This window comes from Leptonychotes weddellii, chromosome 9 (genome assembly GCF_054177405.1).
Source record: "Leptonychotes weddellii isolate Sample4059 chromosome 9, ASM5417740v2, whole genome shotgun sequence".
NCBI classification, from domain to species: domain Eukaryota; kingdom Metazoa; phylum Chordata; class Mammalia; order Carnivora; family Phocidae; genus Leptonychotes; species Leptonychotes weddellii.
Genome location: NC_138377.1, coordinates 93,955,037 through 93,976,551, shown reverse-complemented (window position 1 = coordinate 93,976,551; position 21,515 = coordinate 93,955,037). Strand labels below are relative to the sequence as shown.

Sequence of the window (21,515 nt, the reverse complement as noted above, 5' to 3'; positions counted from 1 at the left end):
GAAAGGTACCTTTTATATACTGATTTTTAACTATCCTTCAACAGAATTGAAATAAGTGCTTATTCTAGGGGTGCCTGGGTGGCTCAGTTGTTAAGCATCTGCCTTTGGCTCAGGTCATGATCCCAGGGTCCTGGGATCGAGCCCCACATCGGGCTCCCTCCTCAGTGGGAAGCCTGCTTCTCCCTCTCCCATTCCCCCTGCTTGTGTTCCCTCTCTTGCTGTGTCTCTCTCTGTGAAATAAATAAATAAAATCGTAAAAAAAGAAAAAGAAATAAGTGCTTATTCTAAAGCAATATATTCTACTTTGCTTAAATTTTTATTTTGAGCATTTATTCTTTTGTAATTTTTGGAAAAAACCAATAAAACTAATACATATTATTTTTTAATTGGAAAATAACAATATAAGGAAGAAGACAATTCATTGCAATAATACCATTACCCAGAGGTAACATTTTGATAAGAGTATACATGTGTGAGAGAAAAACATGAATATATATATATATGTATATATGGCATACATATTCACTCTCTTTTAAAAAATTAGAATCAAATATATGTAGTATGGGTTTTCTTCATTTATCATTACTTTGTGAACATTTTTCATGTCTTTAATTATTCTGAAACATCTTTATTGTTTTCTAGCATACTATATGTATATATCATTAAGAACATTCTTTAATCTTGGAGATTATAGCATGTAATACTGTGAAATTATAACTGACAATTTATGTAAGAACACTCTGAATGTTCAGCTTTTTTTAATAAGAATTAGAAAAATTTAAAAGCTATACCTGTCCTTTTGTGGTATATTGTGCCTTACATCCGTATCTTAAAGAGTTAACTTGGTAATAATTCTTGTTCTCCCATTTATTTCTGACTGATAATATGATATTCTCTCTAACGTAATAAAGTGCCGTGGGTTATATTTTGTCTTATGTATGACATCATGGTGGGTTTTTTTGTTTGTTTGTTTTTAATTTTTTTTAATGCCAATGTTGTGCTTTTTAGTTTATGAGCTCCTTTTAGGCAGTTTAGAGTCTGTTTTCATTTTTTATGAATATTACCTTGCCATAGAGTATCTAGGCGAGATTGTACTATTAAAGTGCTTTCAATACTGATGTGACAGGAATTTTAACTCAAATCTGCTTCTACATAAACTGGAAAAACTTAGAGAAATATGTTATACTTAGTATAAATGAGATCTAGAACTCGGTATTCTCAACACATACACACACGTGTTTGTGCATTTTTAAAAAATATTACTTCTTGAGTACATTCTCATGATTCAAAATGCAAAATAATGTAAAAAGGTATACATTGGGAAATCTGGGTCCTATCTCATCCTTGTCCATTCCATTCATCACCCCTTCCCCATATGGGAAATTACTTTTCATAGTATTCTTTAGTATATCCTTATGTGAATACAAGCAAAAAAATGTATGTGTGTTTTTATTTTTCCCCTCTTTCTTACTCAAAAGATAATATATACAGTGTTCTACACCTTGTTATGTTTACTTAATTATCTTGGAAATCTTTTTTAGTGGTACATAGAGAACTTGCTCATTTTTTTTTTCCTAACAGTTCTTTAATATCCAGTTATGTAAATGGTTTATTTAACCATTCCCCATAGACAAACTCTTGGCTAACCAATGTATTTTTTTAATGTATGTTTTTTAAACTTTTTCAGGTGGATATGGACAAGAGTGGTGAAATGCGACTTATAGAACTGGATGAATCTTTCAAAAGTGAACATACTGTTTTTGTAACACCACCTGAGATCCCCCATCTACCCAATGGTGAAGAACCCCCTTTACAGTACAGGTATTCAAGAGGCAGAATGTTTGAGATTGAAAGAGAGAAGCAATCCATCATCTGTGACGTAGCTTTCTAAGGACTGTGGTATTTTCAAAAATCCAAACTTTACAGATTCCTAATTTTTAGGTGGTAAGCAAGCTTATCCCACATCCATTATTAAGTTTTGAGGTATAAAGAGAAAAGAATTATAATTTTGCATAATATAGCCTTGGGAAGCTCTCTATATCTACATAAGTATCTGTTCTCATAAATGTTGGTTAAACTCAGTTAGGACCTCACCCACCAAAATGCAGCACTTTTATTATAGATTTTGATTTTTGTTTCTCACTAAAGCTAATCCTCTCACTTTCATCCCCTTTCCCACACACATACTGATTAATGTAACCTTGGTTTACAACAGGATTAAATCTAATTTAGAGTCAATATTTGTGGCCTTAATTTTGATAATATAATTTTTTAGGCTATTAATTTTTCTGTGAGTTTTTATTTAAGTCATGGAAATTCAGAACTATTGGGAATCAATCAGTTAACTTAGGAAATTTGGTCAGATGCTATGCTAAGTGCTTGGTATATAGACTTGAATGATACGTTGTTCCTGCTTTCAAGTCTAATGGGAAAAAGAGAAAGTTCTGAGCATAGTAAAATAAGGTTATCATAGAAGTAGACTTATTATACATCTGTGTATCTATCTAGATGTATATTATACACATACATTTGTTATCTACTAGAGGTAGTTTCCAGTATGCATTTATTTTTACTTAAAATGGCACTTCCTTTTAGATTTTAAATGATTTCTTTCTCCAGTAATACTTTCTTACTTTAAAGATTTTAAAACCATTTCACATCTGTCATTCATTAGGTCGCAGTTTATTTTCATTGAAAAAGGATTTTTCAGGACACCCTCATTTATAACTCGGGTTAAATTCTTCCTTTTACAGATGAAAAAGTGGTGCAACAGGTGTTTGTGAATGTTGTTGATTAATTCATAGGCCACTTGGTTCCTGCCCTTACTTTTCATCTATTAATGATGTTGCGCAGATCACTTTTTAAAATTCTGGCTTTTGTCAGAGGTGTTTAAAATCTCTTAATTTCTCTCTTTCTCGCTTCTTTTTCTTTCTAAACAAGATCTCATTTCTTTGATCTCTTTTGTACATTATACTTCTAAGATTTGTTTAGGAGCAGGTTTCACTAATACAGTTTTGTTTTTCTTTTTATGCTTTGGGTTTAACTTTTTTTTTTAATTTAAACTTTACTTTTAGATTTAGTCCTCTAATAAAAAAAATTACTTAGAAAGTTCCCATTTTTAAAAGAATCTAAGTCACTTTTTAAGTTGAGACTAACAATATAATTTTGGTGTAATCATACCCGTCATTGGAGACACAGCTTAAATGTCTTCAGTGTGCACAGTGGGTCCTCTTAGTGAGAGGTGACTCATATTCTTACATTGTCTTTGTGAAATGATAGGGTAGTAAGTTTCCATAAGGCACACAGAATGGTCTTATTATCACACCGTGTACATACAGTGAAATTTTTATGGGACGTAGTTTTCCTGAACTTCTTTGCTATTTTATTCCTTAACATTTAATATTTATTTTTTACCCTACTGAATTTGCCTGTAGTAATGTATAATAGATATAGTTTACCATCTTTTATCATAGCTGGTTTTCTTCTCAGTTAATTGAAACTATTGCTATGCCTTTAGGAAGATTATAAAGTAGGTTCTGTTTGATGCCCAGGGGCTTCTTCTGTTCTTTTCAGCATGTCTTTTTCCTAGCTGCAGCTACCTTTCACATTCCCAAACACCTTGCTCTAGCACCCCAATTAGACCCACTTCCTCATAGGGCCACTCATTCTAATCTTTTCTTCTTCTTCTCCAACCTCTTCAGTTTTCTTTCTCACAAATGAGAGCCAGAACCTGCTTAGCTAACCTGATAAACCAATTCATGATAATATCAGAGTTTGTCTTGGAATGTGCTAATACATTATTTGTATCTTTTGAAGAGGACGGTTCTATAGTAATATCTTAACCTAAAGCAATAATACTAATGACTGTCCTGTCTGAAAGAGTATTAATTTGGGGGCCCTTTACCAGCTGTCATATTATCTGATATGTTTGCTGTGTATTTACGTGAATACTAACTTACAAAGTTCACTTGATTTACTTTAGGGTTTGATGTCAAGTTCAGCAAAATTTTTTTTTTTAAAGATTTTATTTATTTATTTATTTGAGACAGAGAGAATGAGAGAGAGAGAGCACATGAGAGGGGGGAGGGTCAGAGGCAGAAGCAGGCTCCCTGCCGAGCAGGGAGCCCGATGCGGGACTCGATCCCGGGACTCCAGGATCATGACCCGAGCCGAAGGCAGTCGCTTAACCAACTGAGCCACCCAGGCGCCCAAGTTCAGCAAAATTTAAATCTTTCACTTTTCTACCTCTAAAATATATACTTGAGTTTGTATTTGGCTATTAGATGTCTAAATATGATAGCAAGAAAGGCAACATTAGCACGAATATTTGTTGAGTATATATCATAGTCTGATGGAGAAAGATAATGAAAATAGACTCTAAGTTAAGGAGTTATTGGTCAGAATTTTTTTTAGATTATGACCAGTATGATCATCTATGTGTGCTTGAGATTTTTATTTTCTTTTCAAAAACAGCTATAATGGATTTCCAGTTCTTAGAAACAATTTATTTGAGAGACCTGAAGGATTTCTACAAACACGAAAGAACAAATTGCCTTCAAAATCAAGTAGTCCTAGCAGCCCTTCTCCCATGTTCAGAAGAACAAAACAGGTGCTTTGACGATTTTGCGTTTTTCATGTAATCAAGTATTAGAACAAAAATAAATATGACATTCATCCTCCCTTAATATATTTTACTATCCCATATGTATGACTAGATTATTATGCTCCTCAAAACATCCCAAAAATAATTTAGAGTAATGTGACTTCAAAAAATTAACTAATTTTCTTATCTTAGAACTTTATTTCACATATTTATAAGCCTCTGCTTGAATCTGTATTAATTATAGACAGATTTTGTTAGGGAAGTACTATAAAAACGTATGACTTATACTTGTTCAGCGTTCAGTTAAATAAGGATGCTTAAGTGTATCAGTTTATTAATGAGACCCTTGCATTTTTTTCCAGGAAATTAAATCAGCCCATAAAATTGCCAAGAGGTATTCTTCCATTCCTCAAATGTGGTCTAGGTGTCTCCTGCGCCACTGTTACGGACTGTGGTTTATTTGTCTGCCAGCTTATGTGAAAGTATGTCATTCAAAAGTCAGGGCACTGAAAACAGCATATGATGTGCTTAAAAAAATGCAGTCCAAAAAGATGGATCCACCTGATGAGGTAACAATTCTTTTTAAAAGTGCACTATTTTATTCTAGATCTATGTTCGTAGATACTTTGTTTCCGAACACTTCTGAACTGTGTGTTTCAGGTGTGCTACCGCATTCTTATGCAGCTCTGTGGGCAGTATGATCAGCCGGTGCTTGCGGTTCGAGTGCTTTTTGAAATGCAGAAAGCTGGTATTGACCCCAATGCCATCACTTATGGTTATTATAATAAGGTAATGACTTTGATTTAATGGGAGAACGAGTATAACTTTTGTGACTATACAACCTTAATATAATGGCAGAAATAATTGATTTGGGCTTTATTTGGCATTGGTTTTGGAGTATTAAAATATATTCTGGGGGCGCCTGGGTGGCTCAGTCGTTAAGCGTCTTGAGCAAAGTATATTATAAAATACAGAATTCAAGCTACTAAGCTATACAATGAGAGGCTACACAAATATATAAAAAAATAATCCTGGAGAATAGACTTTAAAAAATTCATTAGAAATACAGCTACAAGGGGCACCTGGGTGGCTCAGTCGTTAAGCGTCTGCCTTGGGCTCAGGTCATGGTCCCAGGGTCCTGGGATGAGCCCCACATCGGACTCCCTGCTCAGCGGGAGGCCTGCTTCTCCCTCTCCCACTCCCTCTGCTTGTGTTCCCTTTCTCGCTATATCTCTCTCTATCAAATAAATAAATAAAATCTTTAAAAATATGTATATATATTCTGTAAATCAAGTAAGTTTTTTTGTTCTATTTTCCTGTTATACAATGTATTTAGATATTCTTTAGCTTTACTATAAAGCCAACGTGCATTCACTGATATATTTTATTTTACTAACTATTTTATTTTGTTGAATGAATAGGCTGTTTTGGAAAGTACCTGGCCTTCAAGAAGTCGTAGTGGCTATTTTCTTTGGACAAAAGTAAGAAACGTTGTTTTAGGAGTCGCACAGTTCAAAAGAGCTTTAAAGAAACATGCACACTTATCACAAACAACTCTCTCAGGTAATTAAAAGTTCTTAGGGGATGTATTTGTTTTACTTTGTTAAAAAAAAAATTAATTGACTAGTTATAATTTACATTTTTTAGAAATCTTAGTTTCAAAATATTTAATAATTTCTAGTTTTTACTGCCATTAAGCAAATTCTAATACTATTTTCCCATTTAAAAAATACCTTCAATCACTTTTTTTCTTTAACTGTTAAATTATCACCCTTTGGTGATCTTGTTTTAGTATCCATTAATAATTCACAATCATTACAGTTGTTATGGTTGTATTTTGCTAATTATGTGGCATGTTCGTGTTCAGTATGAGTGGATTATTAGCTTGAGCAACAAACTAATGTGTATTTGTGGTATCTGCCTGAGTAGTAAAATGCTGTCAAATTGTGTTCTTAAGCAGATGGCAGTGACCTGGATGCTGTTAGTCATGGCAGCATGGATAGTGGTCATGGGACACACACTGTGGAGCAGGCACCTTTTAATACGGGTTTAATCAAAGTGTATGCTACTGATGATAGATCTAGTACAGGTTTGTGTGTGCTTATGTATACATTTATTACAGTACATTTTAAAATTTAGATTTGCTGGCCTGTCTTTTTTAGATTTTAATTCTCAGTGCTGTATTTAGGTTAACTGTCACTTTTTAATTATATATGTTAGGCACTTGGTTTGATATTGTGTCTAATAACTATATGCCATTTTATTCTTTATTGGAATAGAAATAAAAGTTTAAGAGAGTTTATTCAAGGGCGCCTGGGTGGTTCAATCGTTAAGCGTCTGCCTTCGGCTCAGGTCATGATCCCGGGGTCCCGGGATCGAGTCCCACATCGGGCTCCCTGCTCGGCGGGGAGCCTGCTTCTCCCTCTCCCGCTTTTCCTGCTTGTGTTCCTGCTCTCGGTATCTCTCTCTCTGTCAAATAAATAAAATCTTTAAAAAAAAAAAAAAAAAGAGTTTATTCAAATATTTAGTCCATGGTAACCCAGTTAACTCTGGATAGCCCACAGAACTCTGTATCATGTCACTTTCTTAGGGTAAATTCTTGTTTGTAATTATGAAAATGTTATTAGAGTTTTTTTTAAAAAAGAAACTTATAGCCCTTATCGGAGTTAATAGTACGTATAAACATCAACTTCCTGGTTTTAACAGTGTATTATGTTTCATGTAAGATAGTATCATTGAGGGAAGCTGGGTGAACAGTACACAGGAACTCTCTGTACTATATTATTTTTACAACTTCTTGTGAGTTTTAAACTATATTAAAATAAAAAGGTATAATAAACTTGCAAATACATATAAAACTTGCAGCATTCTAGCCCTGAAGATGCTATTAATTTTATTAAAATATCAGATTTGGACAAAAGTTTTCTCTAAGAATTAAAACTGACACACTTAATTTGTTGAATAATTCTGTCCTTTTCATTAGTACATTAAAAAAAGACACATGACCTTTTTTTTTTTTTAGAGAGAGCGCTTAAGCGGTGGGGGGAGGGTGGGAGCGAAGGCAGAGGGAGAAGCCAACTCCCTGCTGAGCAGGGAGCCTGACTCAGGGCTCAATCCCAGGACCCAGAGATTATGACCTGAGCCGAAGGCAGACGCTTAACTGACTGAGCCACCCAGGCATCCCATGACTTTTGAACAGAGTATAAGGGCCACCTCTTAACAGACAGAAATTTTAAATTTAAAAATCCCAGCATTACTAATGAAATATGAAGGCTTCTGTCTCTGCAAATGGTAACATTATTTTGGTCTGTCTCCTCTTTTGCCTACTTTTAAGAGTAATAAGTGTAAACAAATTGTGTTGAAATGTAATTTTCATAGTTCTTTCTTGGCTCGTTTTATTTTTTGATCATGCAGTGTGAATTTAATCTGAGTTATAGTAGTCATCCTCAGGCATTCTCTCTTAAAAATGAAGCAATCAATTTTTTTAGTCTCATTTTTGTTCGTTATCTCTACACCCCATGTGGGGCTCGAAAAGATCAGGATTCACACACTCTTCGAACTAAGCCAGCCAGGTGCCCCTCTATCTTTTGTTTTTAACTATGGCCTTTTAAAAGTCTATTTTAAAGCATGCAGAATCTAATAAAAGCATGAATTTCATCAAGATTATCTTCATAATATTTTTAAATTTATATTTTCTGTGGAAACAGAGCCAAAAGTTTGATTAGAAAAAATACAAACTCAAAATTATAAGAGATATTAAATACCTAGTGATACTTAATACAGTTTCTTTACATAGTTCTTTACCAGTTTATAAAATCATTCCATATATAGTCTCTCTCATATAATCGTAACCATACTTTGTGTGTTATAAATCTGGGGACTTGAAGTCCAAACCAAAAGGTTAAATGGTTTGCTTAAAATCATGTCTCCTAAGATGAAGAACTAGGATTTAAAACCTTATGTTTTGATGCTAATCTAGTGAAAACAATTTGCAGAAAATTACAGAAGGCCTCTTGAACAGAATTAGAAGTTTCCTTATATCAGTGCAATGTTTGCCTTTCTCAACAGTAACACTAATTTTTTCTCACTCCCATGTATTTATACTTAAGTGCAATTCAATAATTATTCAATTAAATTTTCAGAGAAAGCAATTACCTATCAGTAAATTTAAATAAACCCATTTTCTTCAGTGGAATCATTTAGACATTTGGCTCCAGTGATCTATGTGTGAATGTTCTGTTCTGAATTCCCTGCAGATTTTTCTTCTGCATTGCTTAGTTGGAACTCTGACTTTCACCTAGAAAGGTCATAGGCTTGAAGAATGTCTGGTTTGTCTGTATCTTTAGAAGCCCAGACAGTAGTGTGAATGTACATAGTCACTTTTGACTGCAGTGTGGAGCCAAAGACAAATTATTTTGAGATCATCCCTTTCTTGCATTAATAGAGATGGGGGAGGAGGGCTAACAAAGTAATGCTTTCAACTGGATATTAACCAGAAAATTTCTCATAAGTAAACCTGGACACTAATATGTTGCTCATAATTCCAGTTGTTCTCACTAAAGAAGTTTTTGATAAACAGCATAGGGGTTTTGTTTCTTTTTTTTTTTTTTTTTTCTCTTTTTCATAGGTGGCCAGTCTGATCTTGGATATAATTCATTATCTAAGGATGAAGTTAGAAGAGGGGATATATCTACTGAGGAAATTCAAGAAGAAAAAGATAAGAAAGGGAGTGATTCTAGTTCCCGTAGGTATTACTTAAGTTGATAGTGTATAAATTTGTGAGCCTTTTTTGTCTTAAAGATTTATTTATTGGGGCACCTGCATGGCTCAGTTGGTTAGGCGACTGCCTTTGGCTCAGGTCATGATCCCAGAGTCCTGGGATCGAGTCTCGCATCGGGCTCCCGGCTCAGTGGGGAGCCTGCTTCTCCCTCTGACCCTCTCCCCTCTCATGTTGTTTCTCGCTCTCTCAAATAAATAAATAAATAAAATATTTTTTTAAAAAAGATTTATTTATTTATTTTGGAGAAAGAGAGAGAGCATGGGGAGGAAGGGTAGGGCAGAGGGAGAGGGAGAGAGAATCTTAAGCAGACTCCGCGCTGAGCGTGGAGCCTGACACAGGACTCCCAGCTCACAACCCTGAGATGAGCTGAAACCAAGAGCCAGTCACTCAACCGACTGTACCACCCAGGGGCCCCTGTGAACTTCTATTAACAGAAAATACGAGTGGCTTTTAAGTATAAAAGTGCTAATTTTATTTTCCACTTTCCCATTATAACTTGTCTTTCCTCCCATTACAGGCCCTCTTCACCACCTAATGCTCCAACACACCAAAACTTTATGTGTGAAGTGTATAGCCTCAGTGGCACAACACTCTCCGATCAATTACTCCTCTTCTTGTAGTAGAAATATATGTATTTCTTCAAAGAGTGACTCTTTTCTAAGGTTTAACAGTATTTTTATTTAATGTTTTTGTTAATGGTCTGTGACTCTATTCCCTCCCTTGCCTACCTCCATCAAAAGCAGTGTTTCACAACCAAAGAAGAAATACAAAATGTATGTATGGACCTCACGCATGACTTAGTAATTTGATACACACCTTAAAGCCTCAAATAAGTGGAATCATTTACTTGTGATCAGCAAATAGATATAGAGGTGTTTGGTATTTTCTTATCACCTATTATCAGTTAGAAATATTTATAACTAAAAGCTACTTCTCTTTATGCCTTCTATAATAGCTTAATAGCTAAGTAAATAAAAGCTAAATAGCTTCTATGTAGCTTTTATCTTAACAATTTCATTTTAATCTTTACAGTGTCAGAGAGTGAGAGTGCAAAAGGAAGTGCTGATTGTCTGCCTAAGCTCAATTATCAAAGTTCTTCCAGTATAGTTCGCCCCAGTGGTACAAATAACAATGATGCTGATAAAATATCAGGAGAAAGCACAGGTGAGTTGAATCGTGTACCTCTTTTATGTGCAGAATATCTTGTAGCTGTATTTCTTTTTTTAAAAGATTTTATTTATTTATTTGACAGAGAGAGACACAGCGAGAGAGGGAACACAAGCAGGGGGAGTGGGAGAGGGAGAAGCAGGCCTCCCGCTGAGCAGGGAGCCCGATGTGGGGCTCGATCCCAGGACTCTGAGATCATGACCTGAGCTGAAGGCAGATGCTTAATGACTGAGCCACCCAGGTGCCCCTTGTAGCTGTATTTCTAATGAATTTTTTAAAGTCTATTCTCCAGGATTATTTTTTTATATATTTGTGTAGCCTCTCATTGTATAGCTTAGTAACTTGAATTCTATATTTTATAGTATACTTTGTTCAAGCTTTTGTTATAACAAAGTACAAGGACAAACCTACAAGCCACATACCATCTCTTGAGTTCAGACTGTTGGGACCTTCTGAAAGGGGGAAATGAGAGCAGGTGAGATGATCCATCTGAGGGTACCTTACACCCCCAATTTTTAAATGAAGCATAGAGTTCTTTAATCTTCATTATTGTTCCTATTTTTTCCAGAGCTAAAAGGCTATTTCTCAAGATAGTTTAGATAACAATACCTAATATTTTTTCTTTTCAAAGTGCTTTTTGGGGCACCTGGGAGGCTCAGTCATTTGGGCGTCCAGTTCTTGATATCAGCTCAGGTCGTGATCTCAGGGTTGTGGGATCAAGCCTGCGTCAGGCTCCACGCTCAGCAGGGAGTCTGCTTGAGATTCTCTCTCCCTCTCCCTCTGCCTGTCCCCTCCACTTCATGCTCTGTATCTCTCTCTAAAATGAATAAATACAATCTTTTTTTAAAGTGCTTTTTATATATTATTTTATGTTTACAAATGCAGCAATGCTTATATTCGTGAGGGGATATTAGCACTATTTTGATGAGAAAACTAAGGCATAATCTGGCTGTTGGCAGGTCATGTAAGTTATCAACTACTTAATGGAAAAGTCAGTTTAGGATTTGAGATAATACTTGGTCTCACTAATTTTTCATCAGATCATTTTTTGGGGGGTTAAATAGACATAAGGTTCAAAGTTTCTAGTGTTACTAGTCTGCTTATATGATATTTTATGTTGGCATTAGCTCAATTCGGTATCACATATAATCTAAACACATCTTGAAGGATTGAGCTGTCAAGGCTGCAATCTCTGTTTACACATGGCCTTGCTACAGTGACATTTGTTCTTCTGCAGCATAGTTACCTATGCCTCCCGCTCAGGGGTAGGCAAACTATGGCCCGTGGGCCACGAAGGGCCTGCCACCTGTGTTTGTACAAGCCCATGAGCTAGGAACGGTTTTTACATATTTAAACGATTGAAGAAATTAGAAGAAGAATAGTATTTTGTAACACATGAAAATTACATGAAAGGCAAACTTCAGGGTTCACAAACAAAGGTTTATTGAAGCACAACGACACTCATTTGTTTTCATACTGTCTGGCTGCTTTTTCAGTACATCAGCAGGGCTGAGTAGTTGCCAAAGAGACTGCATGGCCTGCAAAGTAAACCATTTACTGTGTGGCTCTCGATAGAAAAAGTGTACAGACTCCCCTGCTCTGGCTCTCAAAAAAAAAAAAAAAGTTAAATGAGTTGTAACTATCTGAATTTGCATTTCTTTCTTGGGTCATTGTTATAACTTAAATATTAAAATTTGTTTTCTTGGGATCATGGAATTACCTCACAACCTAGTCATTGTCTACTTATAACCTGTAATAACTTGCCTTTGGTAGCCTTTGCCTTATTGTTCTTTCATTACTGTCTATTAATGCTTGCCTTTTTCTGAAGATCTGCTTTTATGACCTCTCTGTTTTAATATGATTGTAAACCATCCTTTGATCCTGACATTTTGCCATAGTAATCAGTATCTGACTCATCATCTGGCTTTGGTTACCCTTTATGCTTAACAAGTCAGGTTTTAAAGGCCTATAATAGAGGTTTCCTGGGTGTGAATTAGAGTTATTAGTTCATCTTTAAGATTTTGGGCTTGAAAGCGTTCCCATCTGTTAAATTCTATGCATTTATCACTTCTGCCCAAGACTGTATATGGGATTTATAGGAATACTTATTTTTCAATAACTTTTTTCTTATATACTAGTACATGTGAGGATTCAAAGCATTTTTTAGATTTATGTTTTACAGTACAATATACAGATATTTTATATGACTGTATATTCATATATATGTGTATGTGTGTGTACATATACATGTATCTAGCTAGCTAGCTATGTATCTGATAGCTTCTAAAAGATATTGGAGTGGTTTAACCAAAGAGATGTTTTCATGTTTAACTGAATATTGAAATAAAATCATTACCCTATGGTTACTTAATGATTATGTTGAGAATTTGACATTTTGATAAATGTATATTGAATCACTGAGAGTTGAACCACAAGAAAATTTACTCTGAAATAAAACCTACTCGGAGATGTTTTTCTAAGCCGAATTCTGGTTTCTGTTTAACTTTTTATCTTTACCTGCCATATTTAGCTATGATATATCATATTATAGTACACTCTCCTGTGTCATATTCTGGGTTGGTCTATTGGTGGCAGTTGTTTCCCAGCAGACAGTGTTCACTCAGTAATTATTTCTTGAGCTCCTGCTGTATGTAATCGGATGTCAGGTGTTTCTGGGGATATGATAAGGAACAACAAAACAAAAAAACAGAAACACAATCCGGTCCCTACCTTCATAGAGAAAGCAGGAAGGAGAGATGGGAAAGTATTAATCAAATACTCAGGTAAATGTAAAAATGCTCTGAGATTAAATACTGTGAAGAAGGGCTGTAAGTTTCTACAAGAGCATATAATAAATAGATGTGTCCTGGGTTTGGGGAACGTTGGTCCGGGAAGACTTCCTTGGTGAATATGGTTCTTGAGCTTAGATCTAAAGTCTGCGTCAGAAACAAATAAGAATAGGGGTTGCAAAGGAGGAATTGAGAGAGAGCATTCCAGGAAAAGGGAGGCAATCTCTGAAAGGCTATGTTGTAGGAAGGGATTATAGAATGTTCTAAATCTGAAAAGGGGCTAGTATTTCATCTAGGAATTCTTTCAGCTGTAAGACTGAGAAAATATGATTAGCAGTCACTTACACATGTCAAGGGTTTTTTCCTCAAATAAGAAATCGAAGGTAAACAATTACTCAAGATGTTAATTCAGGGGTTTTGCCATCAGTTCTCCGGACCTAACCGTATTAATAATAGGACCACTGGCAACCTCATGCATCACCTGTCTGTGTGAGGCAGAAAAGATGGGGAAGGGGGCCACCAGCCACATCTATCCCCTTCTATCAGGAAAGGACAATTTTTCCAGAAACCTTCAAAAACTACCACTTTAACACTACTGGCCAGAATCATGTCATAGAACCGCCTGCCTCAAGGAATTTAAATAGCTTGTGGCTCTGTGTTAGAGGCATGCAGCATCCAGCATAGTCTGTTGGAATTAGCATGTATATGAACCTAGGATTGGACTAACTTCACTGTAAATGGCCAGGTAGTATTTTAGGCCATGCAGACCACATACTATTCTGTCACCTGTTCTTTGTGGGTATGTGATTGTAAACGTAAAAACCATTTGAGTCTGTACAAAAACAGTCCACAGGCCAGATTTGGCTCAGAAGCATAGTTTGCCAACCCCTGGTATAGTATGATAACCAGCTTTATTTGTCTTCAAGCTGTAACATGGTTTTGACTTTGCAAGGGGACCCCCTGCACAGCTATTTAAACTCAATCCCAGAGTACTGTTTTAGGATTATAAGATTCCTCCAAGTCTTTGATGATATTTAATCTGTCAAGCAGAAGGTTTCCCAGAATTTTAGAAGAAAGTATACTTTTGGCTTTTTATGCCTTTAGTCATAAGGTGATAAAGGAACAAAGAATAGACTTTACCTTTCTGCTATGCTATTTTCCTTGTTAATGATGTATGCTTATTATATTATTAGTTTGTAGGCTTTTATGGTCTCCAATATTCCCTTTTATGTCCTATCCTGTCCCTAAATGCATCACATGGCAGGAATTACCTTGTTATAGCACACTAGTTCTGTTGGATAAGGATATAAAAAGAATAGTTGACAATACCATACCTAGACTAATGCTTTAGAAGACTCCCACATAATAAGGACAATTAAAGTGATCAGGAATCTAGCTTTCTGCTTTCAGCATTGGTACCTGAGTAATTTGGCAAAAAGCACTGAAAGGTTTCTGAGTAGAAAATAGCCATTCACATTTAACTGGTATAAACTTGCAAACCATATGTAAAATAAGGGTAAGATTATTTAGCCAGCCACATCTATAGTCATAGGATTTGGAGTTTTTAAAAATAATGTTTATATGTGGATAAAGCTAACATAGCTGCCTTTTATTTGGCTTGGTTTAGGGTTTTTGGTTTTGTTTTTCATTTTTATAGGTAGAAGACTCATAGTCACAGGGTCATCTAGTTCAACCACAATTGTATAACCACTGTCTAATCAATTTAGTGTAATTAATATAAATTTATTATTAAATATAAGAAAGGTACGTTTTTAAAAAAAATTTTGAGTACACACGGTGTTCCATTAGTTTCAGCGTACAGTGTAGTGATTCAGCTTCTGTCCGTATACCGTGCTTGCCACAGGTGCAGCTACCGTCTGTCCCCATACACTGCTAGCACAGCATCACTGACCGTATTCCCTGTGCTATGCCTTTTAGTCCCGTGACTTACTTGTTCTCTGGCTGAAAGCCTGTATCTCCCACTCCAAGAAAAGTAAATATTAATCTTAATTTATAAGCTTTGAAAAGCAGTACAGTACAGACAGCTTCTGTCTCAGAGCATACCCTTTATAGTTAGTCATGTCTGTGTTTGAATCCCACTTGCATCACTTAAGGACTGGGCGGGTACCTTTGGGCTAGCTAGTTCATCCCCCTGAACGTCAGTTTCTTCTCAACCCATGAGGATGTTGGCATGATTACAGTAGACAATGTGAGTGAAATGCCTAGTCATAGTGTCTGTCAAATAGCAGGCACTCAGCGAGTACTTGCTCTTATCATTTTCATTACTAGTATTTTAAATATTTAAGACATCTTATATCTGCGCATTACATTTTTCATGGCTAAAAACACCTCTCTTGTTTTTCAGAAAGCACCTCTGAGTTGCTCTTACTATCATCTTTTGAAGGTACAAATGAAACAGGAAACAGTCAAAGTAGGTGCTTCAGGAAAAGACATAAAAGTGAAAATGAACCGAATTTGCAGCAGCGACTCTCCTGGGGAAGCAGAAACCGCAATCTTAGTGGCGGAGTACTGATGGGACTTATGCTCAATAGAATCAACCAGGAAGCAAGCCCTGGAGATATGGTTGAAAAACTAGGAGCTGATGCAAAAATTCTTTCAAACGTTATCTCAAAAAGCACAAGACCGACTAGTCTTGATATCGGAAAGCCACCTTTAAGATCAAAAAGAGACAGTCTAGAAAAGGAATCTAGTGATGACGATACACCTTTCGATGGTCCTAATTGTTTGGCAGATAAAGTGGATTCTCCAGTTATTTTTGATTTGGAAGACTTAGACAGTGAGACAGATGGATCAAAAGTGGGATACACTGCTTCACAGAACCCCAAGAGGATTCAGCGTATGAGCAGCAGCTTTTCAGTAAAACCTTCTGCAAAAACGGACGTTGCCACAGGATTTGATCCCCTCTCTCTTTTGGTTGCTGAGACTGAACAGCAGCAAAAAGAGGAGGAGGAAGAGGATGACGAAGATAGCAAAAGCGTTTCAACACCATCCGCCAGGCGTGACTTAGCGGAAGAGATTGTGATGTATATGAATAACATGAGCAGTCCTTTGACAAGCCGCACGCCAAGCATCGATTTACAACGGGCATGTGATGACAAATCAACCAGTAAGAAAAGTCCAACATTGGTCAAGGCGTGCAGAAGATCTAGCCTGCCTCCCCATTCTCCGAGGCTAATGAGACTTACCAAATCTAAAAGTTACACAAAAACTGAGGAGAGACCACGGGACAGACTCTGGTCTTCTCCAGCCTTCTCACCTTCTTGCCCATTCAGGGAAGAATCTCAAGCTGCATTAACCCATTCATCACCTTCATTTAATTTAGATACACTGCTGGTACCTAAACTAGATGTTCTAAGGAACAGTATGTTCACTGCTGGGAAAGGAGTTGCAGAGAAAGCCAGCAAGTGGTATTCAAGATTCACCATGTATACCACATCATCTAAAGTAAGTTCTCTTCGAGTTTTCTACTTTCCCTTTTACCGTCCTCCACCACCGAAAGTTCCTTCCTTGCAAAAATGTCTGTTTTTACCTTGCTCCTTAAACACAGCTTTACCAAAAAGGACTCTTTGGACGCATAAGGTCTGTAAATATCAGAATTTGAACTTGAATAATAAGTAATGAAAATTCACTAAGGTTATGTTTATAGTACAGTTTTTAAAGAAAATGATTTGTAGCTGGAGTAAAAATCAGTGTTATATGAAAATGCTTACTGAGCTTTATTATTTCCTTCAAAGTGCAGATTTTTTTTTCGGATAGTGTTCAGCATGCCTTCAAAAATTACTGGCTGACGTAGGACCTTTCCTCCTAGTGAGGATGGAGTAGCTTGCGATAGACTTATATACATATCTCCCAAGAGCAAAAAGCTAAATGAAATACAAAGTATCTGTTTAAAGTAATCAGAGAGTTGCTAAAGCACCTAGAAAGCAGAGGTGCAAGATTCTAGCGGTGAATCGCGGAGAGGAGCCGGAAGTGCTCAGCTGCTTTCCCCTGAGGGCATTTGTTGATTCTGAGCACAGAGCAAAGGGCTGCAAATCCAGGTTTTACCTTAGAGGACTGAGGAGAGGTGAGGGGGACACAGAGTTTTAGGATCTGGTGGAGCTGGAGAGACAAAAATCAGAGACTCTTGAGGGTCCTCAGATACACCAGTTTTTTTCCTTCAGGACATTTTCCTAGTACTGATACTGCATAAGACAGGAGGCTAAAAAGGTAAGCAGAAAGTCTCTGACAAATTCGAGTTTTCAGCAGTTCCATGGTGCTGGGAATAGAGTCACAAAGAGTTCATAAATTCCAGGGTGGGGGGTGGGGGTAGAAGCCGGGGGAGCTTTGGTAAACACACCAAGCCCTTTGTTGGAAGTCCCGCAGAGCCATGCCTTGGGAGCGTTGGCAAACCAGAGTTGGACTGCACCTGACCAAAACAGCAACCTAGGCTTGACTCAGCTCAGCCTGTGATTAGATGAAGATAATGAGCCTTTATCTAACACATGAAAGACTGTGTCCTTTCTGGAGGAACAGAATATCATCTGGAGTCCTTATAATTTTTTATATATAATCTTTTATATTATTTAGTTAAAAATAGCTATACCAAGAGACAGGACCGTAACTAAAAAACAGAAGAAAAGTTCAGGTGATCCAAGTATTTAAATTAGCAAGAGACTTTGAAATAATTTTAATATGTTCAAGAAAATCAAGGGAAAGCTGAAGAAAAACAGCTGCAAAGGTAGAAAATTTCACCAGATAATTATCTGTTAAAAAGAATCAAGTATAAATTCTAGAACCGAAAAAGATACGAAATTAAGAATGCAGTAGTTGGATTTAACAGCAGACAAAACCCAGAAAAAGAACGTTTGTAAACTAGATGGAAACTCAGTAAAAAATATCCACTTTGAAGCAGATTGGAAATCAAATGGAAAATAAAAAAACGAATGTGGGAATTAGTGAAAATGTCTAACACTGATGTAATTGAGTTCCAGAAGACAGAATGAGATAGAAAGAACATTTAAAAAGTGAATTGCCAAAAATTTTCCCAAAGTGATAAAAGATGGCAACTTACATATTTAGAAGATCTACAAATGTCAAGCAGAATAAATGCAAAGAAAACCATACTTATTATGCATCTAATTTTAAAAAAGATGGCAATGGAATACAAAGAGGAAATCTTAAAAGGAGCCAGAGAAAAGAGCTTATCTTACCTTCGAATGGAACAACAGTAAGAAACTGCCATTTGTCTTCTGAACAGAAACTTTGATGTCAGGAGACCCTGGAAAGATACCTTTAGAGCACTGAAAGACAATAACTGCCACTCTATTTTCCTACACCCAGCAAATATCATCTTTAAAAATGAGGGTGAGGGGGCGCCTGGGTGGTTTAGTCAGTTGAGCATCGTCGGACTCTTGGTTTCAGCTCAGGTCATGATCTCAGGGTTGTGGGGTCAGGCTCCGAGCTCAGCGGGGAGTCTGCTTTAAGATTCTCTCCATCTGCCCCTCTCACGTGTGTGTGTGTGTGTGTGTGTGTGTGTGTGTGTTGTGTGCGCTTGCTCTCTCGAATAAATAAATAAATCTTTAAAAAAAATAAAAATGAGGGTGAGCATCCTAGCTCCACTGTGGGAACATAAAGCCACTAAAGCACATCCCTCCTGCTGATTATAACTAATAACCCCAGACAAAGTGCAAAAAAACAACCATCTAAGGATTCTGAAGAAGCAGGCAGATTGTGGGGAGGGACGCAGACAGAGGTGAATTCCCCCTTTTCTTGTCTCATGCATCTTTGCCCCAAGAGCAGGTCCCCGTCACGGTGTGGTGTGGCAGCCCTGGCAGCTGAAACTTCAAGAGAAACCCTAGTTCCTGGACAGAGGAGCCAGAGAAGGGGGCATCTGTGGGCTGGAGAGTTTGAGGGGCATCTGAGAGAAGGGGATTCCCAGATTCTGTGAATGGCCCGCACGAGTGTCAGCCTAGTCTTGAACTACACATAACATGGGATAAAGGTGAACCGGCAAAGACGAGTCTTACAGGACTAAACTAAGAATTAAGTCACTGCCTACAAAAATTGAAATACAAATTACAGTCCGCACATAACTTGGTCAGTAACAAAGCCTGCTATAACAAAAGCATCAGTGTTCTCCAAGAGATTATAACAGGACCCAGACCACACAACATAACATTCAGAGTGCCAAAATAAAATCCAGAATGACTTGATAAAGAACCAGGAAAATGTGACCCCGTTCTCAAGGGAAAGACAACCCTGAGACAACCCAGTTGTTGGAATTATCCTGACAGAAACTCTGAAGCAGCTATTATAGCTAGATTCCCTGAAGTTAAAGAAAAACACATTTGAAATAAATGAAAAGGAAGGAATTATCAGCAAGAAATAGAAACTATTTTAAAAAACATGTTTTATGCTAAAAAATACCCTCTGAAATAAAGTCATTGGATGGGTTCAGTAGCAGAATGGAGAAGATAGAGGAAAGAATCCATGAACTTGAAGACTTGAGTAATAGAAATTATCCAATTAGAACAGAGAGAGAAGAGACTTTTTACAAAAATGAACAGAGCCTCAGAGATTTGTGGGACAGTATCAAAAGGAGTAACATATAATTGGAGTTCCAGAAGTATTAGAGAAAAAGATTGTGGTAGAAAAGATACCTGAAGAAATAAAAAATGGAGAAATAAACAAATAAGAAATAACTTCCCAAATTTGGTGAAGGATATAGATTTACAGATACAAGAGGCTCAGTAAACTATAGACAGGATAAACTCACAGAAAACCACATCTACACACACATAAGCAAACTACTAAAAAGCGAAGATATCCATCTGCTAATAAAATAGCTGCTGGGAGGAAAAAATAAAAAAAATCTTGAAAACTGTTAAAGAAAAATGACACATTACCTACAGAGGACTAAGGATTTGAATAACCATATATTTTTTCCACAACCCATGGAGGAAAGAATACACTGGAACAACACCGTGCAATTGTTAAAAGACCTGTCAACCCAGAATTCGATATCCAGTGAAAATATTCTTCAGGGGGAAAGGTGCAATGAAAGCATTTTCAGATAAAAGAAGAGAATCCTGGCCAGCAGACCTGTTATATGAGATATGCTAAAGGAAGTTCTTCAGGCTGAAGAAAAATAATACCACAAAGAAAACTGGACCTGCAGGAATGAAGGAAGAACAGAAAACATGGTAAATAGTTAATATAAAAGACTTTCTTACCTCTTAAATAATTGCCCAAAACAAAAATTATGACATTATCTTATGGAACATTCAATATATGTACATGTTTTACAGTGATAAAGAGATCCATTCTGCCAATATTCATTATAGTTATGTTATTATATACCAAGAGGTACAATACTAACTTTAAGTAGACTGTAAATGACCGGGTGTGTATGATTCCTAGAGCACCCACTTTTAAAAATACAATGAGATATAGCAGAAAAGCCAGTATAAATATCCAAATAATCCTAAAAATAACACACACACACAACATGACTAGAAAAAAATAAGTTGTATTATCTGGGCAGTAGAATTATAGATACTTAAATTTTTTTTTCTTTATACAAAAATTCATATTGACCAGATTTTTTTAATGTATTGTTGGTATAACCAGAAAAACATTTAACTTACACTTTGGTGTTCTCAAAAATGAAAACTGGAAATACATGTCTTTGAAACCTAGATTATTATGGAAAATAATAAAATGTAAACATACATGAAATTTTAAAAGAATAAAATGCAGTTCTAATGGTATCATCCTGGGCTGGGATTCACAGAGAGGAAAATGAACAGTAAATGAAGCTTCAAAGTCAGCAAGGGTATCTTACCAACAGGTATCTCTACTTTGATCCAACTAAAAATGCTATCTAAATGATTTCCCACCCCTGTTTGTCCAAATTAGTAGCCCATGTAAAATTGGTTTTCTTTCTGTAGATGTTATAATGTTGATTAACTGATCATCTCGGTGATTAAGCATTTCCTCTGCCTTAGGAGTGACATTTTAAATAATTAAATTTAAATATGAAGGAAATTAAGCTTATAATTATGTCCTTAGGATCAAAGTTCTGATCGTACCAGTCTTTCTTCAGTGGGAGCCCAGGATTCTGAATCTACCTCTTTAACAGATGAAGATGTTTGCCATGAGTTGGAAGGAGCCACTT

At 36.3% G+C, this 21,515-nt stretch overlaps 1 protein-coding gene across 1 annotated transcript; it reads left to right on the top strand.

Annotated features, from left to right (window-relative positions):
* Positions 1-1,830: 1,830 nt before the first annotated feature.
* On the top strand, positions 1,831-21,511 carry DENND4A (DENN domain containing 4A; the record flags this gene model as incomplete). Its single annotated transcript, XM_081831873.1, has 10 exons — positions 1,831-1,944; positions 4,474-4,609; positions 4,966-5,172; positions 5,264-5,392; positions 6,025-6,166; positions 6,561-6,692; positions 9,231-9,347; positions 10,416-10,547; positions 15,705-16,804; positions 21,410-21,511. Coding segments are annotated over exons 2-10 (2,082 nt in total), but the record flags the coding sequence as incomplete, so codon positions are not given.
* Positions 21,512-21,515: the final 4 nt, after the last annotated feature.